Source organism: Labeo rohita, chromosome 4 (genome assembly GCF_022985175.1).
Source record: "Labeo rohita strain BAU-BD-2019 chromosome 4, IGBB_LRoh.1.0, whole genome shotgun sequence".
NCBI lineage: Eukaryota > Metazoa > Chordata > Actinopteri > Cypriniformes > Cyprinidae > Labeo > Labeo rohita.
The window spans coordinates 45,926,255-45,947,949 of NC_066872.1; the positions used below are offsets into that span (position 1 = coordinate 45,926,255).

The window sequence follows — 21,695 nt, forward strand, 5'->3', positions numbered from 1 at the left end:
TTTTTATGAAAAAAAAAAAAAAAAAATCATGCAAAATAACTCATTTCTTGTGTGTTGTCTTTTGATTGTGCATGTGTTTCTGTTTGAGGAACAAGTCAAACTTTAATACGAGTCCACCAGAGCTCTTCTTTGATTATTTTAGGACCCTGTAACTGTATTTTTCACATTAATCGGTTGGTTTTTTAACATACTTCATATGTTGTGCGTCATTTAGTGTCACATATAATTAGTGCTTGGCACCGAATCAGTTTCTGGTAGCTGTTTGTGAACTCAACAGGTGCTGCTTTTGTGCTGTTGCTTAAATCTGCAACTCATTCGTGGCCCTCGAGCACAAAACCTTAAGTCTTAAGTATCACAGGTGTATCTGTAGCAGTAGCCAAAAATACATTGTATGGGTCATAAACAGATAAATAGATTTTCTTATCCAAAGAAAAGAGAAAATGTCAAAGAAATAAAACTTGAATTAAAGTTTAAATAAAAAAAAAAAAAAAAAAAAAAAAAAAAAAAAAAAAAAAAAACAGAAAAAGCCAAAGAACTGAGCTTATAAAACATAAAAAACCACTATACTAGTATTTTAGTTTTTTAATTAGTAATATGCATTGCTAAGAACTTCATTTGGACAACTTTAAAGGTTACTCTCTCAATATTTAGATTTTTTTGCATCCTCAGATTTTCAGATAGTTCCATCTCAGCCAAATATTGTCCTATCTTAATAAACCATTTATTCCTTTGACATTTTCTCTTTTCTTTGGATAAGAAAATATATTTATCTATCTTTAAATAGCAATAATGACAAATGTTTCTTTGTATATAGCGTTTTTTTATGTTTTATGAGCTCAATTCTTTGGCTTTTTCTGTTTTATTTATTTATTTAGTTATTTTTGGAGAAATTATTTATTTATTTATTTGTATGAATCTCATTTTTTTATTTATTCCTTTGACATTTTCTTTTTTCTTTGGATAAAACAAAAAATCTATTTAGTCTGTCTATCTTTAAATAGCAATCATTTTAAATAGCAATAATTTTTATTTTTATATAGTGTTTTTTGTGTTTTATAAGCTCAATTCTTTGGCTTTTTCTCTTTTTTTGAGAAATTATTTATTTATTTATTTAAACTTTAATTTAAGTTTTATTCCTTTGACTTTTTCTCTCTGGATAAAAAAAATCTATATCTTTATAGCAATAATGATAAACGTTTATTTTTATAGTGTTTTTTTATGTTTTACAAGCTCAATTCTTTGGCTTTTTTGGGGGGTATTTATTATTTATTCCTTTAACATTTTCTCTTTGGATAAAAAAATCTATCTATAGCAGTAATGATAAATGTTTATTTTTATATGGTGTTAATGTTTTATAAGCTCATTTTACTCCGTTTTTTGGAGAAAATACATATTATTATTATTATTAAAAAAAAAAAAAAAACATTTATGACTGGTTTTGTGGTCCAAGGTCACATTTCATTTCACTGATTATTCTGTGATTTCCAGTATTTGTGGAATCTGATGCAGCACTGCGCTCTGACAGTCCACTTTAAGAGAAGTAAACACTAAAATACAACAATGAAACAGAAAGGGAAAAACATACAGCATTGTAGTGACGCTACAGATGGCTCTCGTCCTACTTATCAATGGTATTTCACTAATCTAATCGATGAAGCTCCACATCCCTTCCGCTGGTGCAGATCCCGAGCAGCGCATCAATCACAGCTCTGCGCTTGCGCATGTGAGCGCCTCTCATTAAATATTCATGAGGAGAGGCAGTTCGGCCAATCGGATGCGAGTGAATTAATGCGGCGAGTCCCGCACGTTCCCGTCATGCACCGTGAGCGCGAGCGCTGCTGCTGGAGTCGGTGTGGCACGAGCGCGGACGTTACAGAGGTAAATAAACCCAATCTGCTCTTATTCCTATTACGTTTTTTATTTCTTTATTGCCTTTTCAGTGTTGAGCATTACTAGTGCGCGAGGGAGATTTTAATACCTCGAATACTGTGTTTTTCTTCTCCCGGGTGGATATTTAAAGATGCTGTGAGGTAATGTAGCACATATAAATGAGGGGTAATTATGAAAACGTCATCATGTATCTGTACACAGATATTAGCGTTGCTGTGATTGTTATACCGGCTATTGATATTGCTGTCGGTGAGGGAATCCCTTCATATATCGATCTGTTCTTCTTCAAGCCTCACAGCCGCCCTTATTCATTTCTGCCTCGTTTCATCCTCATTAATTATTCATTGTGAAAATATATGAGCACTTGTGAGTCTTGTGTCCGGCGGTCAGTGTGAAGAAACGAGCGTTTATTCTCTGACAGAAGCCGTTAGATGTCGCCTCTCACCGCGCATGCGCTCATTTCTCATTTGATTCATGTGTTTGGACTGAGCTGTCAATCAACCGCGACGCGTCCGTCAAAATCAGCGCTGCTGTCGCTGTGACGTCACCGCGTCACACTCCAGCTGGTTATCGTGTTCTAGTTAGTGTAGTTAGCTGTGGGTGGGTGTTATTGTTGCGTGTGTGCTAGAGCTGAGCTGACATTCCCCATACTGTTCATTTGACATTAGTCATTTCTCCTTTTTTATGCTGCTCTTACTGTTAGCATGGGGATAATCATTCTGGATAAAATCAGTCATAATGGGTCTCTCCTCTCTGTAGCTCATTCCTTTAGATTTTTCATTTTTTTATACAAAAATAAAATAAATTTATTTATTTATTTAAACTTTAGTTTAAATAGGTTTTATTTCTTTTGACATTTTGTCTTTTCTTTGGATAAAAAAATCTATCTGTCTGTCTTTAAATAGCAATAATGACAAATGTTTATTTTTATATAGTGTTTTTTGTTTTGTTTTATAAGCTCAATTTCTTGGCTTTTTCTCAGTTTTTTTTGTTTTGTTTTGCTTTTGAGAATTTATGTATTTATTTATTTAAAATCTAATATAATTCAAGTTTAATTCCTTTGACATTTTTTCTTTGGATAAAAAATCTATTTATGTATCGTTCTTTATAGCAATAATAATTAATAAATAAATGTTGATAAATGTTTATTTTATATTGTGTTTTTTTAGGTTATATAAGCTAAAAATAACATTTATTTATTTATATATTTTAATTTAATTCAATTTTTATTCCTTTGATACTTTCTTTGGATAAAAAATCTGTCTATCTGTCTTTAAATAGCAATAATGACAAATGTTTATTTTTATATAGTGTTTTTAGTGTTTTATAAGCTCAATTTCTTGGCTTTTTCTCAGTTTTTTGTTTTGTTTTGCTTTTGAGAATTTATGTATTTAAACTTTAATTTCATTTAATTCAAGTTTAATTCCTTTGACATTTTTTCTTTGGATAAAAGATCTATTTATCTTTCTTTATAGCAATAATAATTAATAAATAAATGTTGATAAATGTTTATTTTATATGGTGTGTTTTTAGGTTTTATACACTCATTTCTTTGGCTTTTTCTGAGTTTTTTTTTTCTGTATAAAAATAAAATTTATTTATTTATGTATGTAATTAATTTAATTTTATTCAAGTTTTATTCCTTTGACATTTTCTTTGGATATAAAAAAAAATATCTGTTTATCTTTAAATAGCAATAATGACGAATGTTTATTTTTATATAGTGTGTTTTATGTTTTATAAGCTAATTTGGCTTTTTCTCAGTTTTTTTGAGAAAATATTAATTTTTTTATTTAAATTGCAACCAAGATATAGTGCATAGTGCTTTTTCAAAGCTGATTCCTTTTTCTTTTTTTAGATAATTTTATTAAGAAATATATATATATATATATATATATATATTTAGTTTGTTTGTTTGTTAATGAATTCATTAAGTTGGTATGGCATTTTTGAATAACAATAATGTTGAATTGGTTTATTTCTATAGTGCTTTTTCAAAGCTCATGGACACTTTACCATTTACTAAGATGTGCAGAAGTATTTTAAGAAGAGTGCAATAGAACCAAAACAAAATAAGTATATTTTTTAATTTATTTTGTAACTGATATTTTTTTTACTTAGTGTTTTTTTAAAGCTGATTCCTTTGGGTTTTTCTGTCTTTTCTGGATAATTTTATCAAGAAAGATATGTTTTATTTATGGGTTTATTTATGAATTCATTACATTAGTTATTGCATTTTTGACTAAGAATAATGTTTCATTATTTTTTCTCACTGACACTTTACTGTTTACTAAGATATGCAGAAGTATTTTAAGAAGAGTGCAACGGAACCAAAACAACTTAGGTTTCATATTCCAGACAGGACAATCGAACAGAAGTCTCGTATGTGGAATCTGAGCGTGAGTGTGTTGATGAGGATCACTCGTGATGTTTTCCTCACGCTCGTGTCGTGCGTGCTGGAGAATCTCAGCTCAGAAACGCGATGAAAGCGTGCTGCTGTGAGTCTGTATCTGGAGTCCTGCAGCGCGTTCAGTATTTTTAGCTGGGCTTTGTAATGACAGCAGCATTAATACACACACACTCGCCTCCAAACCGCCTGACGGGATGAGACCGAGCTTCTGCAGCTGTAATGTGTTGCGTTACGCCTCATCCGCTCACAGCGTGAGTGAGTGAGTGCGTGTGTGTTGGAGAGTGTGAGAGCTGGTGAAACTCTAAAGCTCAACTTGAAACTTCAGCAGTAATCCAGTGTTTACCTGCGCTGGTGTTCAAGAGGGGATTCTGGGACTGCCAGAGACACGTGATGTGTGTGTGTCTGCGGTGGGCCGTACACTGCTGTGTGTGCCATCTGCTGTGTGTGTGTGTGAGAGCGAGAGAGTGTGTGTGTGTGTGTGAGTGTGTGTGTACCTGGTTTTTATCACTTTACGGGGACCAAATATCCTACAAGGATAGTAATACCAGTAAATTTTGACCTTGCGGGGACATTTTTTAGGTCCCCATGAGGAAACAGGCTTATAAATCATGCAGAATGAGTTTTTTTCAGAAAGTAAAAGTCTCCTGTGAGGGCTAGGTTTGGGTGTAGGGCGATAGAATATACGGTTTGTACAGTATAAAAACCATTATGCCTATGGGTTGTCCCCATAAAATATGGAAACACAACATGTGTGTGTGTGTGTGTGAGTGTGTGTTTGGTTGTGTTTGTATGGAAATGATTTAAAATCTGACAAAATGTATAGAAATTAATTAATTAATAAAATTTGACAAAAAGTTATGAAAATTAATAAAATCTGACAAAATATGTGGAAATTAATTAATTAATAAAATCTGAAAAAAGTTATGAAAATTAATAATATCTGACAAAATATATGGACATTAATTTATAAAATCTGAAAAAAAAGTATGAAAATAAACTAATGAAATCTGACAAAAAATTATGAAAAATTAATTACTAAAATCTGACAAAAAGTTATAAAAAAAGACTGAAATGTGACAAAATATGCAGCAATTAATTACATAATAAAATCTGACAAAATATGTGAAAATTAATTAATTAATAAAATCTGACGAAACGTTATGAAAATCAATTCATTAAAATCTGACAAAATATATGGAAATTAATAAATTTATAAAATCTGACAAAATATATGAAAATGAATTAATACAATCTTTATTTGGTTTAGTTTCTTTTCTGCAAAAAAACAGTCTTATTCTGTAACTGTTCTATTGTGTATTTTATTGAATTCATCATTTATATTTCATTTGATTATTATATAGAATCTAAGATAAATTAGATACATTTTACAACAGTTGAAAAATACATTTTATTCTGTTCAGATTCAGATTTATTCAGATTTTTTATTACACTCTGTTTTATTGAATTAATCTGTTATATTCTGTTGAAGTATTAAATAAAATAAAAGCTGAATTCTTGTTACCAAATGTTAGCTAATTATTCTAAAGTGTTACTGATAGATTTATATTTTAGATCATGTATTATCTATTTGAATTTCTGTTCAGTTCCACTGCGGTATTTGAAGTTGAGTTTCTGTTATATTCTGTTTAGTTCTAGCGTAGCTCGTTAACTGCTGACGCCAATGACGCGGGGCTCCTGAGGAAGCGCTCCATCATCTGATCCCTGAGAGGTCATGTGATCAAGCGGAAGCGGTTGCTAGGCGACTGCTGTGTTAATGACACTGCTGCTGCTGCTTAATTAAGATGTGTGGATCTTCTAGAAGTTCTCTCTCTTGTAGCGCTCTCGCTGTCGTCTCACATTGGTTATGTAAGACTGAGCGTTTAATTCTCTGTTTTGTTGTGTTGATCAGTGAAGTGGACGTGTTTCATTAGCGTCTGCTGTGGATCCCTGCAGTCAAACACTCATTATTCTAATGACTGCAGCGCTCATTAAAACAGCACATTACTGCTCTCATTTTACTTCACTAACTTCAACTTTTATTGAAGAACAGAATTCAGTCTCTGGAAAATCTGAATATGTCAGAGAATATGAGATTACTAGACCTGGAGAAGTTATGCAAATTAATTACATCTGACAAAAAGTTAATTAATCTAAACAATGTGTGAAAATGAATTAATTAAATCTGGCAAAATGTATGTAAATTAATCAAATTGGACAAAAAAAAATGATGGCAATTAATTAATTAAAATCTGACAAAATGTGTGGAAATTAATAAAATATAATAAAAAGTTATAAATGTATAAAAATCTGACAAAAAAGTTATGGAAATGTATTAAAATCTTACAAATTTTATGTAAATTAATGAATTAATTAACAAAATCTGACAAAGATTATGGAAATGAATAAGATCTGACAAAAAGTTATAGAAATTAATAAATTAACAAAAAACTGACAAAATGTATGTAAATAAATCAAATCTGACAAAAAACGTTATGGAAATTAATGCATTATAATCTGACAAAATGTGTGTAAATGAATCAAATGTGACAAAATGTATGGAAATGAATTACAATCTGACAAAATGTATGGAAATGAATTAATCAATAAAATCTGAAAAATATATTGACAATTATTTAATTAATTTATTAATAATATTTAATGAATTAAAATCTGACGAAATGTATGGAAAGGAATTAATTAATAAAATCTGACAAAATTTATGGAAGATAATTAATAAAATCTTAAAAAATGTTTTGCAAATTATTAACAAAATCTGACAAAATCTATGAGAATTAATTAATGAAATCTGACAGAATGTATGGAAATTAATTAAATAAAAAAATGTTGGAAAAAAAAAAATTGATTAACAAAATCTGACAAAAAATATGGAAGTTAATTAATAAAATGTAAAATCTAATTAATAAAAAATTAATTAGCAAGGTCATGGAATTGACATTAATAAAATCTGAAACAGTTCTGAAAATCAATAAAAATAAAGTATTAAACTCACTGAGGTTAATGTGTGTGTGTTTCAGGTGAGTCAGCGGCGTCATCATGAATTACCTGCGCAGGCGTCTGTCGGACAGCAGCTTCGTAGCCAATCTGCCCAATGGCTACATGATGGACCTGCAGCGTCCGTCCAGCTCCACCAGCTCTCCCGCGTCTCCGGCCACAGAGCGCCGCCCGCCGCCGGCGGCCCAGCAGAGCCAGCAGACCCCGAACCAGACCCCGACCCCAGCCCCGGCCCCGGCCCCTGCCCCTGCCCCCGCCCCGTCCGCTGGCCCCGCGGGCTTCCTCAGCTCCTTCTCCAGCGTGGTGAAGACGGCTCAGATCGCCAGCGCCGTTCAGGCCAAAGCCTCCGCCGCACACGCAGAAGCCGCCGCCGCCGCCGCTCCACCTGCCAAACCTGCCGTACGCAAACCCAAAATCCTGCTGATCATCGACGAGCCGCACACAGACTGGTCAGAGACGCCCGACACAGCGCTCGCAGATCACTCAAAACACATTCATATTTACACTAGTAAAAGTGTGCTGATGCTGCGGGATTTGATCTAAACTATGACATAACATGCAGATTTTATTCAGTATTTTTAGGGCTGTTTTTAGGAAGTCATTCATCTACAGCAGTGTCTCAAGATGACTTAAAATAAGAAGAAACAAGCTTTGAAATAAGATGAAATGTTCAAATCATGATTAGATTGTTATTTTTCCCCTCAACAACTGCTGTTTTTATTTAAGAACAGAATTCTTAGAAAAGTTGGATAAACAAAGAGATTTATAGACCTGGAGAAGTCATGGACATTAATCAAATCTAAACAAAAGCATAACATCTGAGAAATTCATGGAAATAATAAAATACGTAAAAGTCATGAAAATTAATCAAATCTGAAAAACAATGATGAAAATCTATAAAAGTCATAAAAATTCATACAATCTGAAAAAGTCATGGGAAATAATAAAATCTATAAAAGTTGTGAAAAGCAATAAAATCTAAAAAATAATGAAATCTATAAAAGTCATAAAAATTAATGAAATCTGAAGAAGTCACAAATCATAAAATATGCAAAAGTCATGAAAATTAATAAAATCTGAAAAATTCATAAAATTAAATATCAAAAAGTCATACAAGTCTGTAAAAGTCATGCGAATGAATAAAGTCTGAGAAAGTCATGGATTATTACATAATTAAATAATTAAATCTGAGTGTCATGAGAATCAGAAAAAGTAAGGAAAAGCAATAAAATCTAACGTCTAATTAGATCTAATAATCTGATTAAAAAAAAAAGTAATGGAAATTGCTATAATGAATGTATAGTTTGCTAGATTTCTAGCCAAGCTCTGAAATCTTTTTTCGAGTTGAAACTGTTGAGAAATGTCCTTTTGTGAGTTTTAAATAATTTATAAAACTAACCATTAAAAAAAACTTTATTCTGTAATCAACCAAGTGGAAAAGTCTTATAAATGTATTATTGAATCCTGAAAAGCATTACATTAATAAAAAGAATCAATTTAATATAAATAAATATATTTGAGGCAGTGACAGTGTTTGTCCACTAGAGGGAGTGAGAGTCCATCAGAGCACCGACAGCATCAGACTGATGAACATCACACTCGTCCAATCAGATCCGTGCTGTGAGTTCATGTGTCAATGAGTCGGAATATTCCCTCATATAGAGACGCAGTGAGTCAGACGCCTGTGAAACACATCGCTGCTGTCTGTGGACCGTCAGTCTAGACCGACGGAAAACAGACCGAGACAATTGAACCACATCTCACACACACACACACACACACACACAGATCCTGACATGAAGAATAGTGGTCTCTCGGTGCGTCATCGTTGAGACGTCCGACACACATGAGGAGAGCAGATTCTGTCTGTCTGTCTGTTTGTCTGTCTGTCTGCGCATCCGTCTGTCTGTCTGCTCCTCTGTGCATTCCTGAGCGCATTCAGAGGGTCTCTGGGAGACGACGGGCCCCTGACGGACGGGGCCTCTTTCCCAGCGCTGCTGCTCGGTGTGAGGATACAATCACTCCACACAGACCGGCTCCGCTTCTGTCCGTCCGTCCGTCTGTCCGTCCTTCTGTCTGTCAGCACAAACACACACACACACACACACACACACACACACACACACTCTCTCTCTCTCTCACCTCAGTGCATCTCCACTCACGACGCCTCGCTCGCCCGCTCTCACACCATCAGCTCTTTGAGTTTGTAGACTTAACAAGCTGAAAAGAGTCTAAACGGTACCGTTTTATCTGATGCAAACACACTAAAGATGATGCTAAAATAAATAAATAATTTAGAAACACAATATAATGAAAAATAGTAACAATTTATATAATAAACATAATAAAAATGTTTAATATAAAATAATAAACCTAAAATAAGTTCTGTGTTGTGAATAGAATATAATAACAACATTATAATAACAAAATAAGTAATAAAATAATTTATTAATGAAATATAATAATTATAATAAATGTATTTATTTATTTTTTTAATTAATTATGTATATTAATTTTATTACTACTTTATGATTATTCAGTTACACTCTTGACAATTTTGTGATTTTAAATTAAAAAAATATATATATTAACTTAGAAATACAATATAATGAACAATAGTAACAATTTATATAATAAACAATAAAGATTATTAATATAAAATGATAAACCTACAATAGATTAAATCTTATGAACAGAATATATATATAAAAAAATTCTAAAAACAAAATAAATTATAAAATAAATTATAAATGAAGTATAATAACTATAAAAATGTATTTATTTTAAAATTAATTGTGTATTATTTATTTTATTACTGCTTTATGATTATTCGATTAGACACTTGACAATTTTTTTATTTTTAAAAACAAAAATAATAATAACAACAACAAAATGAATTATAAAATAAAAAATAGTGTATATAATAATAATAATAATAATAATAATACATGTAAAATAATAAATCAATCGTTTATGAAAGAGTTTGAAAGTCTAATGTTGTTTTCTTTTCTTCAGGGTCAAAGTGACAAATGATAACGAGTCTGTGTTAATCTACATGCAAATGATTGTGTGTGTGTGTGTGTGTGTGTGTTTGCTTGTTCTGTGAGCTGATGGATGTGAAAATGAAATGTGAGTGTTACAGAGAGAATAACAGTAGTGTGCTTCTCCTACTACAAACTGGTGTTTCTCTCAGTATATCAGAGAGAGTAAGAGCAGTACTGGCTCTAGACTGGAGTGCTGTAGAGCAGATGTAGATGATCCCTTCCTGTCTGGTGTCTGATGAAGATGCTGCTTGAGTAACGTGATTCCTGTGCTGTTTTTCAGGGTGAAATACTTCAGAGGACGTAAGCTGAACGGCGAGTGTGAGATCCGTGTGGAGCAGGTGAGAGTGTGTGTGTGTGTGTGTGTTTGTGTGTGTGTGTTTCCCGCCCAGCGTCTAGACGGCCACCGCTCCAGTGCTGATAGCATCTCGAACTCTACATCTGTGAACCATTGCATGTGTTTCCTGAGCACTGTTGTGGTTTAGGCAACTGTGTTGCTGTTCAGAGAAACAAACATGCACACACATCATCATCTATCTATCTATTATTAAAATCAACTTGCAGTGTTCTTTTCTTAGTTAATTTTGTTTGTTTGTTTGTTTTTAGTGGACTCCTTAAAGTATTTATTTATTTATTTATTTAATTTATTATTTATTTATAAGTTAATTTACATTTATTATTTATTTTATTAGTACTTTATGATTATGTAATTGGACCTTTAAAGTTTTTATTTATTTATTAATTTATGTTAGTTCATTAATTTTTTTTAATATTATTTTGATTATGTAATTGGACTTCTTAAAGTTTTTACTTTATTTTAGTTAATTCATTAAATAATTAAAATAAATGTATTATTTATATAGTATTACTTTATAATTATTTATTGTACTTCTTAAAGTATTTATTTATTTATTATTTATTCTAATTAATATCTATTATTTATTTATTTATATTTATTAGTTATTTAATTTAATTTAATTTATTAATTTAATGTATTGTTCATATAGTATTACTTTATAAATATTTGGACTTCTTATAGTATTTTTTATTATGATGTTTTTTAATTAATTGAACATTGTTATTCATTTATTTATTTATATTAATTATTTGCTGTATTAGTACTTTATGATTGTTTAATTGGACGCTTTAAAGTTTTTATTTATTTCTTTATTTTAGTTGATTAATTTCTGTAAATGTATTATTTATTTAGTACTACTTTATGATTATTTAATTGGATTTCTTAAAGTATTTATTTATTTATTTTAATTTATTATTTATTTTTACTTTATAATTGTTTAATTGGACTGTTTAACAACATAATTTATTTAATTAATTTTCTGTGAAATATTTTACTTATTGACATGGATTTTTTTTTATGGCTTTTTTTCATGTGTGTTATTCAGTGGCAGAATTGGCTGTTGTGATGGAAATATTTTATTTGAGTCATAATGTCAAGAGTGAAACCTTCATGATCATAGTGTTAATGGTCTGAATCAGTCATCCCCACATAACAGATTCTTCTGCTGGTTTAGTGTTTGTCAGTGTTTGCCATGCCATATAACGACTCATTTAGTGCTCAGTAGGAAGCAGCCAAATCACACACACACACACACACACACACACACACACACACAGACTCAGCCTACTGCATACTACACACTAGGTACTGGCTGTTCTCAACAGTACATAAAGCAGCATGAAAGACACGCTGATAAAAACGCACAGATACACAGCTGAACTTCAGCCTCCGTGGATCTGAGCTGATCTCCAGATGAGGTTTGTTATCTGAGGCTCTTAATAAGACTCCACAGACCCGCACGACTCACAACAGACTCTTTGTGCTCCGCCGCTGGCTGTGCCGCTTGCGTTCTTGCGTCAGCACTTCAGTAGCGTGTTTACAGTCTTGTGAGGTCCTGCTGTTTGTCCTGATGTTCTGATGGAAACATCTGCGTCCCACCTGAGCCTCATCTGCTGCTGGACGCTTCGCATGTTTTTCCTCCTGTCCGTCATGCACGTCCTCATGACCTCAGCGCACCTGAAAAAAATCATCTGAACTTTATATGTTATTTTTGATTTTAAAATAAAAAAAAAATACAAATAAAAAATGTAATTAAAATAAAAAAGGAAGAAAATGTCAAATAAATACTTCTATCTGTGCTTGTCCGTTCTGCTCGCTGTTGGCTTGTTTTGAAGCTGGAACCTGATTCAGGATTCAGGAGGAGGAGCTGAGAGACGCAAACATCGTAATCATCATGAGCTCAGTCCGTTCCACACTGACACACAGATGAGCCCTCAAATATGATGATGATGAGGTTATTTTGTCCTCTGTGTGTGTGTTTACGAGCTGCGGTCATGTGATCGGGTGAAAGGCACCTTGCGTTCTTCACCCTAATGACACCCATTAGCTTCAGATCCAAAAATACCTGCCAGATTCCAGATGGGATCATGACGCCAGAACAGAGAGAGTGTGTGTGTGTGTGTGTGTAAAAATGACAACCGCCACTCTACACTAATGCTGAAAAGTTTGGAACTGGGAAGATTTGTAATGTTTGTGAAAGAAGTCTCTTCTGTTCACCAAGGCTGCCTTTATTTGAACAGTTAGTGTTTTGCTCATTTTTTAATGTCTCTATAGCTTTTATTAATATTTTTAATTATTTTTATGTATATAATTTCAGGTTTTTTATTTTAGTTAAAGTTTTCGTGTTTTTGTTCTGTTTTTCATTTTTTAAAAATGTGTTCATATTTAATATTAATTTATAGTATTTAATTTTTCATTGTAGTTAACATTTTAGTGTTTATGTTTATTTATTAAAAATGCCTATGTATTTTTTTTATTAATATTTTGAATTATTTTTATTTTTAATAATTTCAGTTTTTTTTTATTTTAAAGTTTTCATGTTTTGTTCATTTTTTTAAAATGTCTATATAATTTTATTAATATTTTGAATGATTTTTATTTTTATAATTTCAGGGTTTCTTATGTTAATTACAGTTTTAGTGTTTTGTTTATTTATTTATTTATTTTTTAAATGTCTCTATAGTGTTTATTAATATTTTAAATTATTTTTATTTTTATCATTTCAGTTTTTTTGTTCTGTCTTTCATTTTTTTAAATGTGGTAATATTTAATATTAATTTTTAGTATTTCATTTTACATTTTAGTTAACATTTTAGTTTGTTTATCAAAAATGTCTGTGTACTTTTTATTAATATTTTGAATTATTTTTATTTTTATCATTTCATTTTTTTAAATTTTAGTTACATTTTTCATGTTTTGTTCATATTCTTCTATATAATTTTTTATTTATATTTTGAATTATTTTTATTTTTATACTTTTTTATTTTAGGTAAAGTTTTAGTGTTTTGTTTATTTATTTAGTTTTTAAATGTCTCTATAGTTTTTATTAATATTTTGAATTATTTTTATTTTTATCATTTATAATTTTTAAAACGTTAGTTACTTTTTTTACGTTATTTAAAGATTTGTTAATTTTTTAAGTGCTTATATAGATTTTATTATTATTATTATTATTATTAGACTTTTTTAAATTTTCAGGGTTTTTTTTTTTTAGTTTTAGTGTTTTTGTGCATTTTTTATTTATTTTTGTAAATATGTCTTTATAGTTTGCAAAAGAGTTATACAAATGAGAAATGTTGACAAATAGTGGTTTTAATTGTAGTTTTTAGGTCTGTTTGTTCAAGTTTACATCTAAAACACTTGAAAACTTTGGAACTGTGAAGATTTTTAATGTTTTAATGGCTGCATTTATTTGAACAAAAATACAGTAAAAGTGTGATATGTTTTTAGATTTTAAAATAGCTGTTTTTTATGTGAATCTATGTTCAATTGTAATTGATTTCTGTGATGCGCAGCTGAATTTTCAGCATCGTTACTCCAGTCTTCAGTGTCACATGATCCTTCAGAAATCATTCTAATATGCTGATTTGCTGCTCAGCAAACATTTCTGATTATTATCAATGTTGAAAGCACAATATTTTTGTGGAAACAGTCATTCATTTATGCGTCAAATGAATCACTAATGGTAGTTTCCATTAAAAAGGTACATAAAATTACTGACCAGATTTTTTAAATTGCCTGAAATTGGCTTTTTAATGGCCTTATTTGATATAAATGAATATATCTTGAAGAGAAATGAGGATTTTTTAATTGAAAATCCCACTAATGAGCGTCAAACATCTGCGTGAGCGCGGCGTTTGTCCTTCAGGCGTGAGTTACAGAGGAAGGAAACGCTGATGGAGCGTCTGTTTGTCTCTTGGACTTTCTCCTGTTTTCCTTTCCCAGCGGCCTGAATGCGTTACCCGGAGCGTAACCATGGCAGCGCGAGTCTGGCGCCGATCCCGCGCTCTCGCTCCATGCCGCCGCGCCGCCGGCCAATAGCGCTCCGCCTCCCGGCCGGCGTCCAATCGGAGCGTCCGACGCGTGTGTCCTCTAGAGCTGCCGTTTGACATTCCAGCCGCTGCTGCTTTCATCTGCGTGTCCTTTAAACGCAGCCGCCTGCGCAGATGCTGCAGACGCACCTATGACAGCACAACTGTATTCAAGAGTCAGAAATGAATTTCTGAAACATCATGCGACACTGAAGACTGGAGTAGTGATGCTGAAAATTCAGTTTTGATCATAGAAATCAATTACAGTTGAACAGATATTCACACAGAAAACAGCTGTTTGAATTTACAATAATATTTCACACTTTTTACTGTGTTTTTGATCAAATAAATTTGAATTTGAATCAACTGAATGCATTTAATCAGATTGTTTAATGTGTGTAGTGGTAGTCAACTGTAATATTTGTGTTGTGTGTTTCAGGCTGAGTTTTCTGAGATCAATCTGGTGTCGGATGTGAACTCCGGCTGTACGGTGGACATGCAGGTGAACCGCGGAGGAACCAAAGTGGTCAGGTATGTTATTTTAGTGTCACCAAGATACTTTGTAAATATATATATATTTTTTTACATGTTTTCATTTTTTTTAATTTATTTACATTTTTTATTTACATTTTATTTAAAGTTTTAAATGCCTATATAGCTTTTATTATTATTTTTAATTAGTCTTTTTTTTTTTTTTTAAGTTTTTGTGTTTTCGTTCATTTTTTATAGTTTTGAGAATATGTCTATATAGTTTTTATTAATATTTTGAATTATTTTTATCATTTCAGTTTTTTATTTTAATTCATGTTTTAGTGTTTTGTTCTTTTCATTTTTTTTAAAGATGTATATAAAATTTGTATTCATATTTAAAAATATTCTTATTTTTAGAATTTAATTTTTTTGATTATAGTTAACATTTTAGTGTTTTTGTTCATTTTTAAAAAAATATGTCTGTGGTTTTGAATTATTTTTTAATTTAATAATTTCTTTTTTTGTTTTGTACATTTTATTTAAAGTTTGTTCATTTTTTTAAAATGCCTATATATAGCTTTTGTTATTATTTTGAATTAGTCTTTTGTGAATTCTAATTAACAAAGTATTATAAAGTTTTAGTGTTTTTGTTCATTTATGAAATATTTGTTTAAATATGTCTGTATAGTTTTTATTAATATTTTGTATTTTTTATTTTGTATAATTTCATTTTTTTTATTCAGGTTAACATTTTAGTGTTTTGTTCTTTTAATTTCTTATAGATGTATATACATTTTTTTTATTCAGATTTAAAATAATTTTTATTTTTAGTGTTTTTGTTCAGTTTTTTAAAAAATGTATATTTTTTATTAAGATTTTGAATTATATTTTATTTTAATAATTTAATTTTTAAATTGTAGTTACTTTTTACATTTAATTTAAAGTTTTGTTCATTTTTTTTTAAATGCCCACATAGCTTTTATTATTATTTTGAATTAGACTTTTTTTTTCAGGGTTTTTATTTACTGTAACTTAAGTTAAACTAAATGCAAATGAGAAATGTTGACATGGCAAATAGCTGAAATAAAATTCCTTAAAATTTGATTTCAGTTAATGTTTATGTTGAGTATTGTAATGTTTTATGGGGTTTTAATTGTAGTTTTTAGGCCTGTTTGTTGAAGTTTACCTCTAAAGCACAGACTGATCTGAGTGCAGTATTGTATTCATGCATGTTTGTTCAGGTTTAAGTTGAATAAGAATCAGTATGTGATGAACGAACGAGACCCTCGCGTCACAAATCGCAGCTCTTCCATTGCTGTCAATGAGGGAAACAGACTGTAATTCCACACAGTTTTCCAGCGTTTCAGCCAGACAGAAATGAGTTTGCTGTTTTCAGTGCTAATGTGTGTTCAGAGCAGAAACACAATCCTTTCTCCATTCGTCAGTGTGTCTTGGTGGTTTTTAGTGCTGCGTGAAGTGTGTAGAAAATCACATGAACTATCAACATCATCCACTAACTTACCACAAACTGACACGGTACCAGCCTCCTGTGATGTCGGTTATGTGTGATTCACGCCCGCGGCAGCGGCTGGTTTTCTGTGTGCGTCTGAAAAGCAAATAAAGCGTGTGATTTGAGACGCTGTATTAATAAAGCTCATCTTAATGAAAACAGCGCGGCGGTAATGGAGCCTACAGTATGTACTTCCTGTCTGGGCCTCTCACACTCGCGCCACTCTCGGCTTCACATGTCCATCATCTGCCAAACACATGGAGATTATTTATACCTGCCTCACTTAAGCAGACATCTTATACGAGCTTAATAAAAGCCACTATTAATAGTGTGTGTGTGCAGATGAGCTGAACCGGCCCTTTAAGAAACACACAATCACACACACTTACGCTTCTTCAGCTCACCGAAGCTGCATATATTCGATCAAAAATACAATAAAAATAGTAAAATATTATTACAATTTAAGTAGCTGTTATCTGCATGAATATCTGTTCAAATATCATTTATTTCTGTGATGCGCAGCTGAATTTTCAGCATCATTACTCCAGTCTTCAGTGTCACATGATCATCAGAAATCATTCTAATATGCTGATTTGCTGCCCAACAAACATTTCTGCACACTATTTTTGTGAAAACCATCATACATTTTATTTTTCAGGGTTCACAGATGAATAGAAAGTTCAAAGGAACAGCATTTATTTGAGACAGAAATCTTTTAGAACATTATAAATGTCTTTACTGTCACTTTTAATCAATTTAATGCGTCCTTGATGAATAAAAGTGTAAATTCTTTAAAAAAAACAGTATTAACCACAAACTTTTGAATAATGTACAAAAAATCTGTATTTTTCCCTTTTTCAGCTAAAATATCAAAAAATACTTCGAAAATAAAGTCAAAACTTTTTAACAAAAGTCAAAATATGAGAATAAAGTCAAAATATTACAAGAATAAAGTCGAAATACTATGGCAATAAAGTTGAAATTTTATAGGAATAAAGTTGAAATATTACAAGAATAAAATCAGAATACTACCAGAATAAAGTCAAAATACTACAAGAAAAAAAGTTGTGGAGAATAAAGTCGAAATATTTTGAGAATAAAGTGAAAAAAACTCCATTTAATTAAATGAATCCTTGATTAATAGAAGTGTAAATTAAAAAAAATAGTTTTAGTTGCAAACTTTGGAATAATGTACAAAAAAAACCTGTAGTTTTGTCTTATTTTCCAACTAAATATCTAAAAATCCTTGAATAAGATTGAGAAGCAGCATCACGTACAATATCAAGACTTGTTTTCATAAATCGTGTCTTTAATATCAGTGTTTTGTCCTTGAGATTATTCACTTGTTTTGAACTTGTTTATTTTTAAAACATTTCAAAACACTGATAATAAAAATGCAGGTCTGAATATTTAAAGCAGCGTTGCTTCTCGAAAGACAGAGGAGCGTGATGTTCTCCAGCACATGTGTGAGTGTTTTATGAGGGAACGTAAAGATGCCAAACTATTCTGATGACTGGAGGGAATGTGGACGTGTGTGTGTGTGTGTGTGTGTGCTGTGATGTTCCTCCAGAAGCGTTCAGTCATGTCATGAAGATGATGATATACACACATATGAACGTCCAGCTCCTGGTGTCTGTGGATCTTCAGTATGTGTGACAGATGTCCGTCCTCAAACACACAGGCCGTTTTTGCGGTAATGAAGAGTAATGAGATTCTCCGCTCATCCTGGTTCTGTGTGTTTGTCTCTCCAGATCGTTCAGGCCAGATTTTGTGCTGGTCCGCCAGCACGCCTACAGCATGACCCCGGGAGAGGACTTCAGGAACCTCGTGATCGGCCTGCACTACGGCTCCGTTCCCAGCGTTAACTCGCTCTTCTCCATCTACAACTTCTGCAGCAAACCCTGGGTGGTACGTCAAACCAATCTCAACCACTTACTAGTGCACAAACATCTATTAGTGATGCCTGTCATAACAAACGACTGATTCACACACTGAAAAAACACTAATACTTTGGGGCAAAAAAAATAAATCTAATAAAAGTGCAAAAAATAAAAAAACTGTGAAATCTATTTTTTTTTTTTTTACATTCGTACGATGTAAAAAAAAAAAAAAAATAGTATAAATACCATACTTAAATAAATTATTATATTATAGATAACAAATTAAAACTAAAACCATGAAAAAAAAATTTATTGCTTGAAAAAAATAATAAAATATAAACATCTTAAACTTATTTTATTTGTTGTTTATTTTTACTTATTATTTCAATTGTTTTCACTAGTTGCATCAGTTCTTATTTTGTTTTAAGTACCAAAATAACTAAAACTAAATATTAGTAAGAACTATATAGACATATTTTTTAGAAATGACGAAAGCACACAACAATATTACTAAAACTTTAAAATGAAAACAGAAATACACAAAATCATTTACCAATACTATGATCATAGTAAAATAGCAATCAATATATTTTCTTTAGGCATGAGACAAAAGGTTTAGGTTGATATTATAATTGTTTGTGTTTGTATAAGTTCATTTAACCATATACAAAAGCTAATTGTCTATAATCTAATCAAATTAAAATATTTTGTTAGACAATGCTCAGTTTAGTTTGCTTACTATAAATAAAGGTAATTTTGAAAGATTGTTGTGGTTGTAGAATATGCGTCATATTTTCAAAAAAACCAGAGAAATGAATAAAACCCACAATCATTGTTTGATGTATGTATACTGCAAGCCAGACTTTTTCCTTGTCATTTTTTCTGTGAGGAGTATTATTTGCTTTTAGACAAACTGAGAACCGTCATCTTGTGATTCGCCCTGTGGATTGTTTGACTTTTTTCAGTGTGAACTCAGACTAAACTTCTCATGAAGAAGACAAAACAAACTGCTTTATCAGGACTGTGGGTCTCATCCCATGATATCACATTACAATGTGTTATATAAACCTAAAGTAAACTCATTTTTGAGGTTTGGTGAGTTTTGATGGAAGATGATGAACACAAGCATTGTGTTCCGTATAATAATGAATCATTCCTGTGTTTGTGTGTCTCGATTCTGCAGTTCTCCCACATGATCAAGCTCTACCAGACTCTGGGACCAGAGAAGTTCCCGCTCAACGAGCAAACCTTCTTTCCCAACCACACGCAGATGGTGAGTCTCTGCGATAACCTGTTCATTACAACAACAGTTCACCCCAAAAAGATATAGATGAGTTTTTTTTTCTTCATCAGATTTGTAGAAATGTGTCATTCTATCACTGTCTCACCAATGGATCCCTCTGCAGTGAATGGGTGCCGTCAGAATGAGAGTCCAAACAGCTGATAAAAACCACAGTTAACATCTTGAGAAGGCAAAAGTTGAAACAAATTTTTAACTAAAATCTGAGTCCATAATCCGTAATTATGACGGGGCTTTAGTGCCACGTTAAAATTTTTTAGATTATACTCGTAACATTTTCAGAATATAGTCTAAATAGTACAAGAGTAAGGTCGAAATACTTTGAGAATAAAGTCAAAATACTACGAGAGTAAAGTTGAAATACTACAAAAGTAAAGTCAAAATACGACGGGAGTAAAGTCAAAATATGACCAGAGTAAAGTCTAAACATTTTGAGCGTAAAGTCTAAAGATTTCAAGAGTAAAGTTGAAATACTTTGAGAGTGAAGTCAAAATACTTCGAGAGTAAAGTCTAAACATTTCGAGCGTAAAGTCTAAATATTTCAAGAGTAAAGTCGAAATACTTCGAGAGTAAAGTCAAAATACTTTGAGAGTAAAGTCAAAATACTTCAAGAGTGAAGTCAAAATACTTTGAGAGTAAAGTCTAAACATTTCGAGCGTAAAGTCTAAATATTTCAAGAGTAAAGTCAAAATACTTTGAGAGTAAAGTCTAAACATTTCGAGCGTAAAGTCTAAATATTTCAAGAGTAAAGTCGAAATAAAGAGTGAAGTCAAAATACTTCGAGAGTAAAGTCAAAATACTTTGAGAGTAAAGTCTAAATATTTCAAGAGTGAAGTCAAAATACTTTGAGAGTAAAGTCTAAATATTTCAAGAGTAAAGTCAAAATACTTTGAGAGTAAAGTCTAAACATTTCGAGCGTAAAGTCTAAATATTTCAAGAGTAAAGTCGAAATACTTCGAGAGTAAAGTCAAAATACTTTGAGAGTAAAGTCTAAAACATTTCGAGTGTAAAGTCTAAACATTTCGAGCGTAAAGTCTAAATATTTCAAGAGTAAAGTCAAAATACTTTGAGAGTAAAGTCAAAATAGTAAAGTAAATATTTCAAAACAAAATACTTTGAGAGTAAAGTCTAAAATTTTTCTAAATATTTCAAGAGTAAAGTCAAAATACTACGAAAGTAACTTTGAGAGTAAAGTTGAAATACTACAAAAGTAAAGTCAAAATACTTTGAGAGTAAAGTTGAAATACTACAAAAGTAAAGTCCAGAGTAAAGTCAAAATATGACCAGAGTAAAGTCTAAACATTTTGATTTCAAGAGTAAAGTTGAAATACTTTGAGAGTAAAGTCAAAATACTTTGAGAGTACTTCAAAGTCAATACTTTGAGAGTAAAATCTAAAAAATACTTTGAGAGTAAAGTCTAAATATTTCAAGAGTAAAGTCAAAATACTTTGAGAGTAAAGTCAAAATATTTTGAGAGTAAAGTCTAAATATTTCAAGAGTAAAGTCAAAATACTTTGAGAGTAAAGTCTAAACATTTCGAGTGTAAAGTCTAAATACTTCGAGAGTAAAGTCAAAATACTTTGAGAGTAAAGTTGAAATACTACAAAAGTAAAGTCAAAATACGACGGGAGTAAAGTCAAAATATGACCAGAGTAAAGTCTAAACATTTTGAGTGTAAAGTCTAAATATTTCAAGAGTAAAGTCAAAATACTTTGAGAGTAAAGTCAAAATACTTTGAGAGTAAAGTCAAAATACTTTGAGAGTAAAGTCAAAATATTTCAAGAGTAAAGTC

General features: G+C 31.2%; 1 protein-coding gene across 1 annotated transcript in view; it reads left to right on the forward strand.

Annotated features, from left to right (window-relative positions):
- Positions 1-1,810: 1,810 nt before the first annotated feature.
- Positions 1,811-21,695, forward strand: part of syn3 (synapsin III) — a 53,043-nt gene continuing 33,158 nt past the window's right edge. Inside the window, exons 1-6 of the mRNA XM_051107725.1 lie at positions 1,811-1,878; positions 7,336-7,761; positions 10,637-10,694; positions 15,182-15,273; positions 18,475-18,631; positions 19,787-19,876. Coding sequence (XP_050963682.1) covers positions 7,355-7,761; positions 10,637-10,694; positions 15,182-15,273; positions 18,475-18,631; positions 19,787-19,876 — 804 coding nt within the window. The 5' untranslated portion in view covers positions 1,811-1,878; positions 7,336-7,354. The remainder of the gene's footprint in view (positions 1,879-7,335; positions 7,762-10,636; positions 10,695-15,181; positions 15,274-18,474; positions 18,632-19,786; positions 19,877-21,695) is intronic.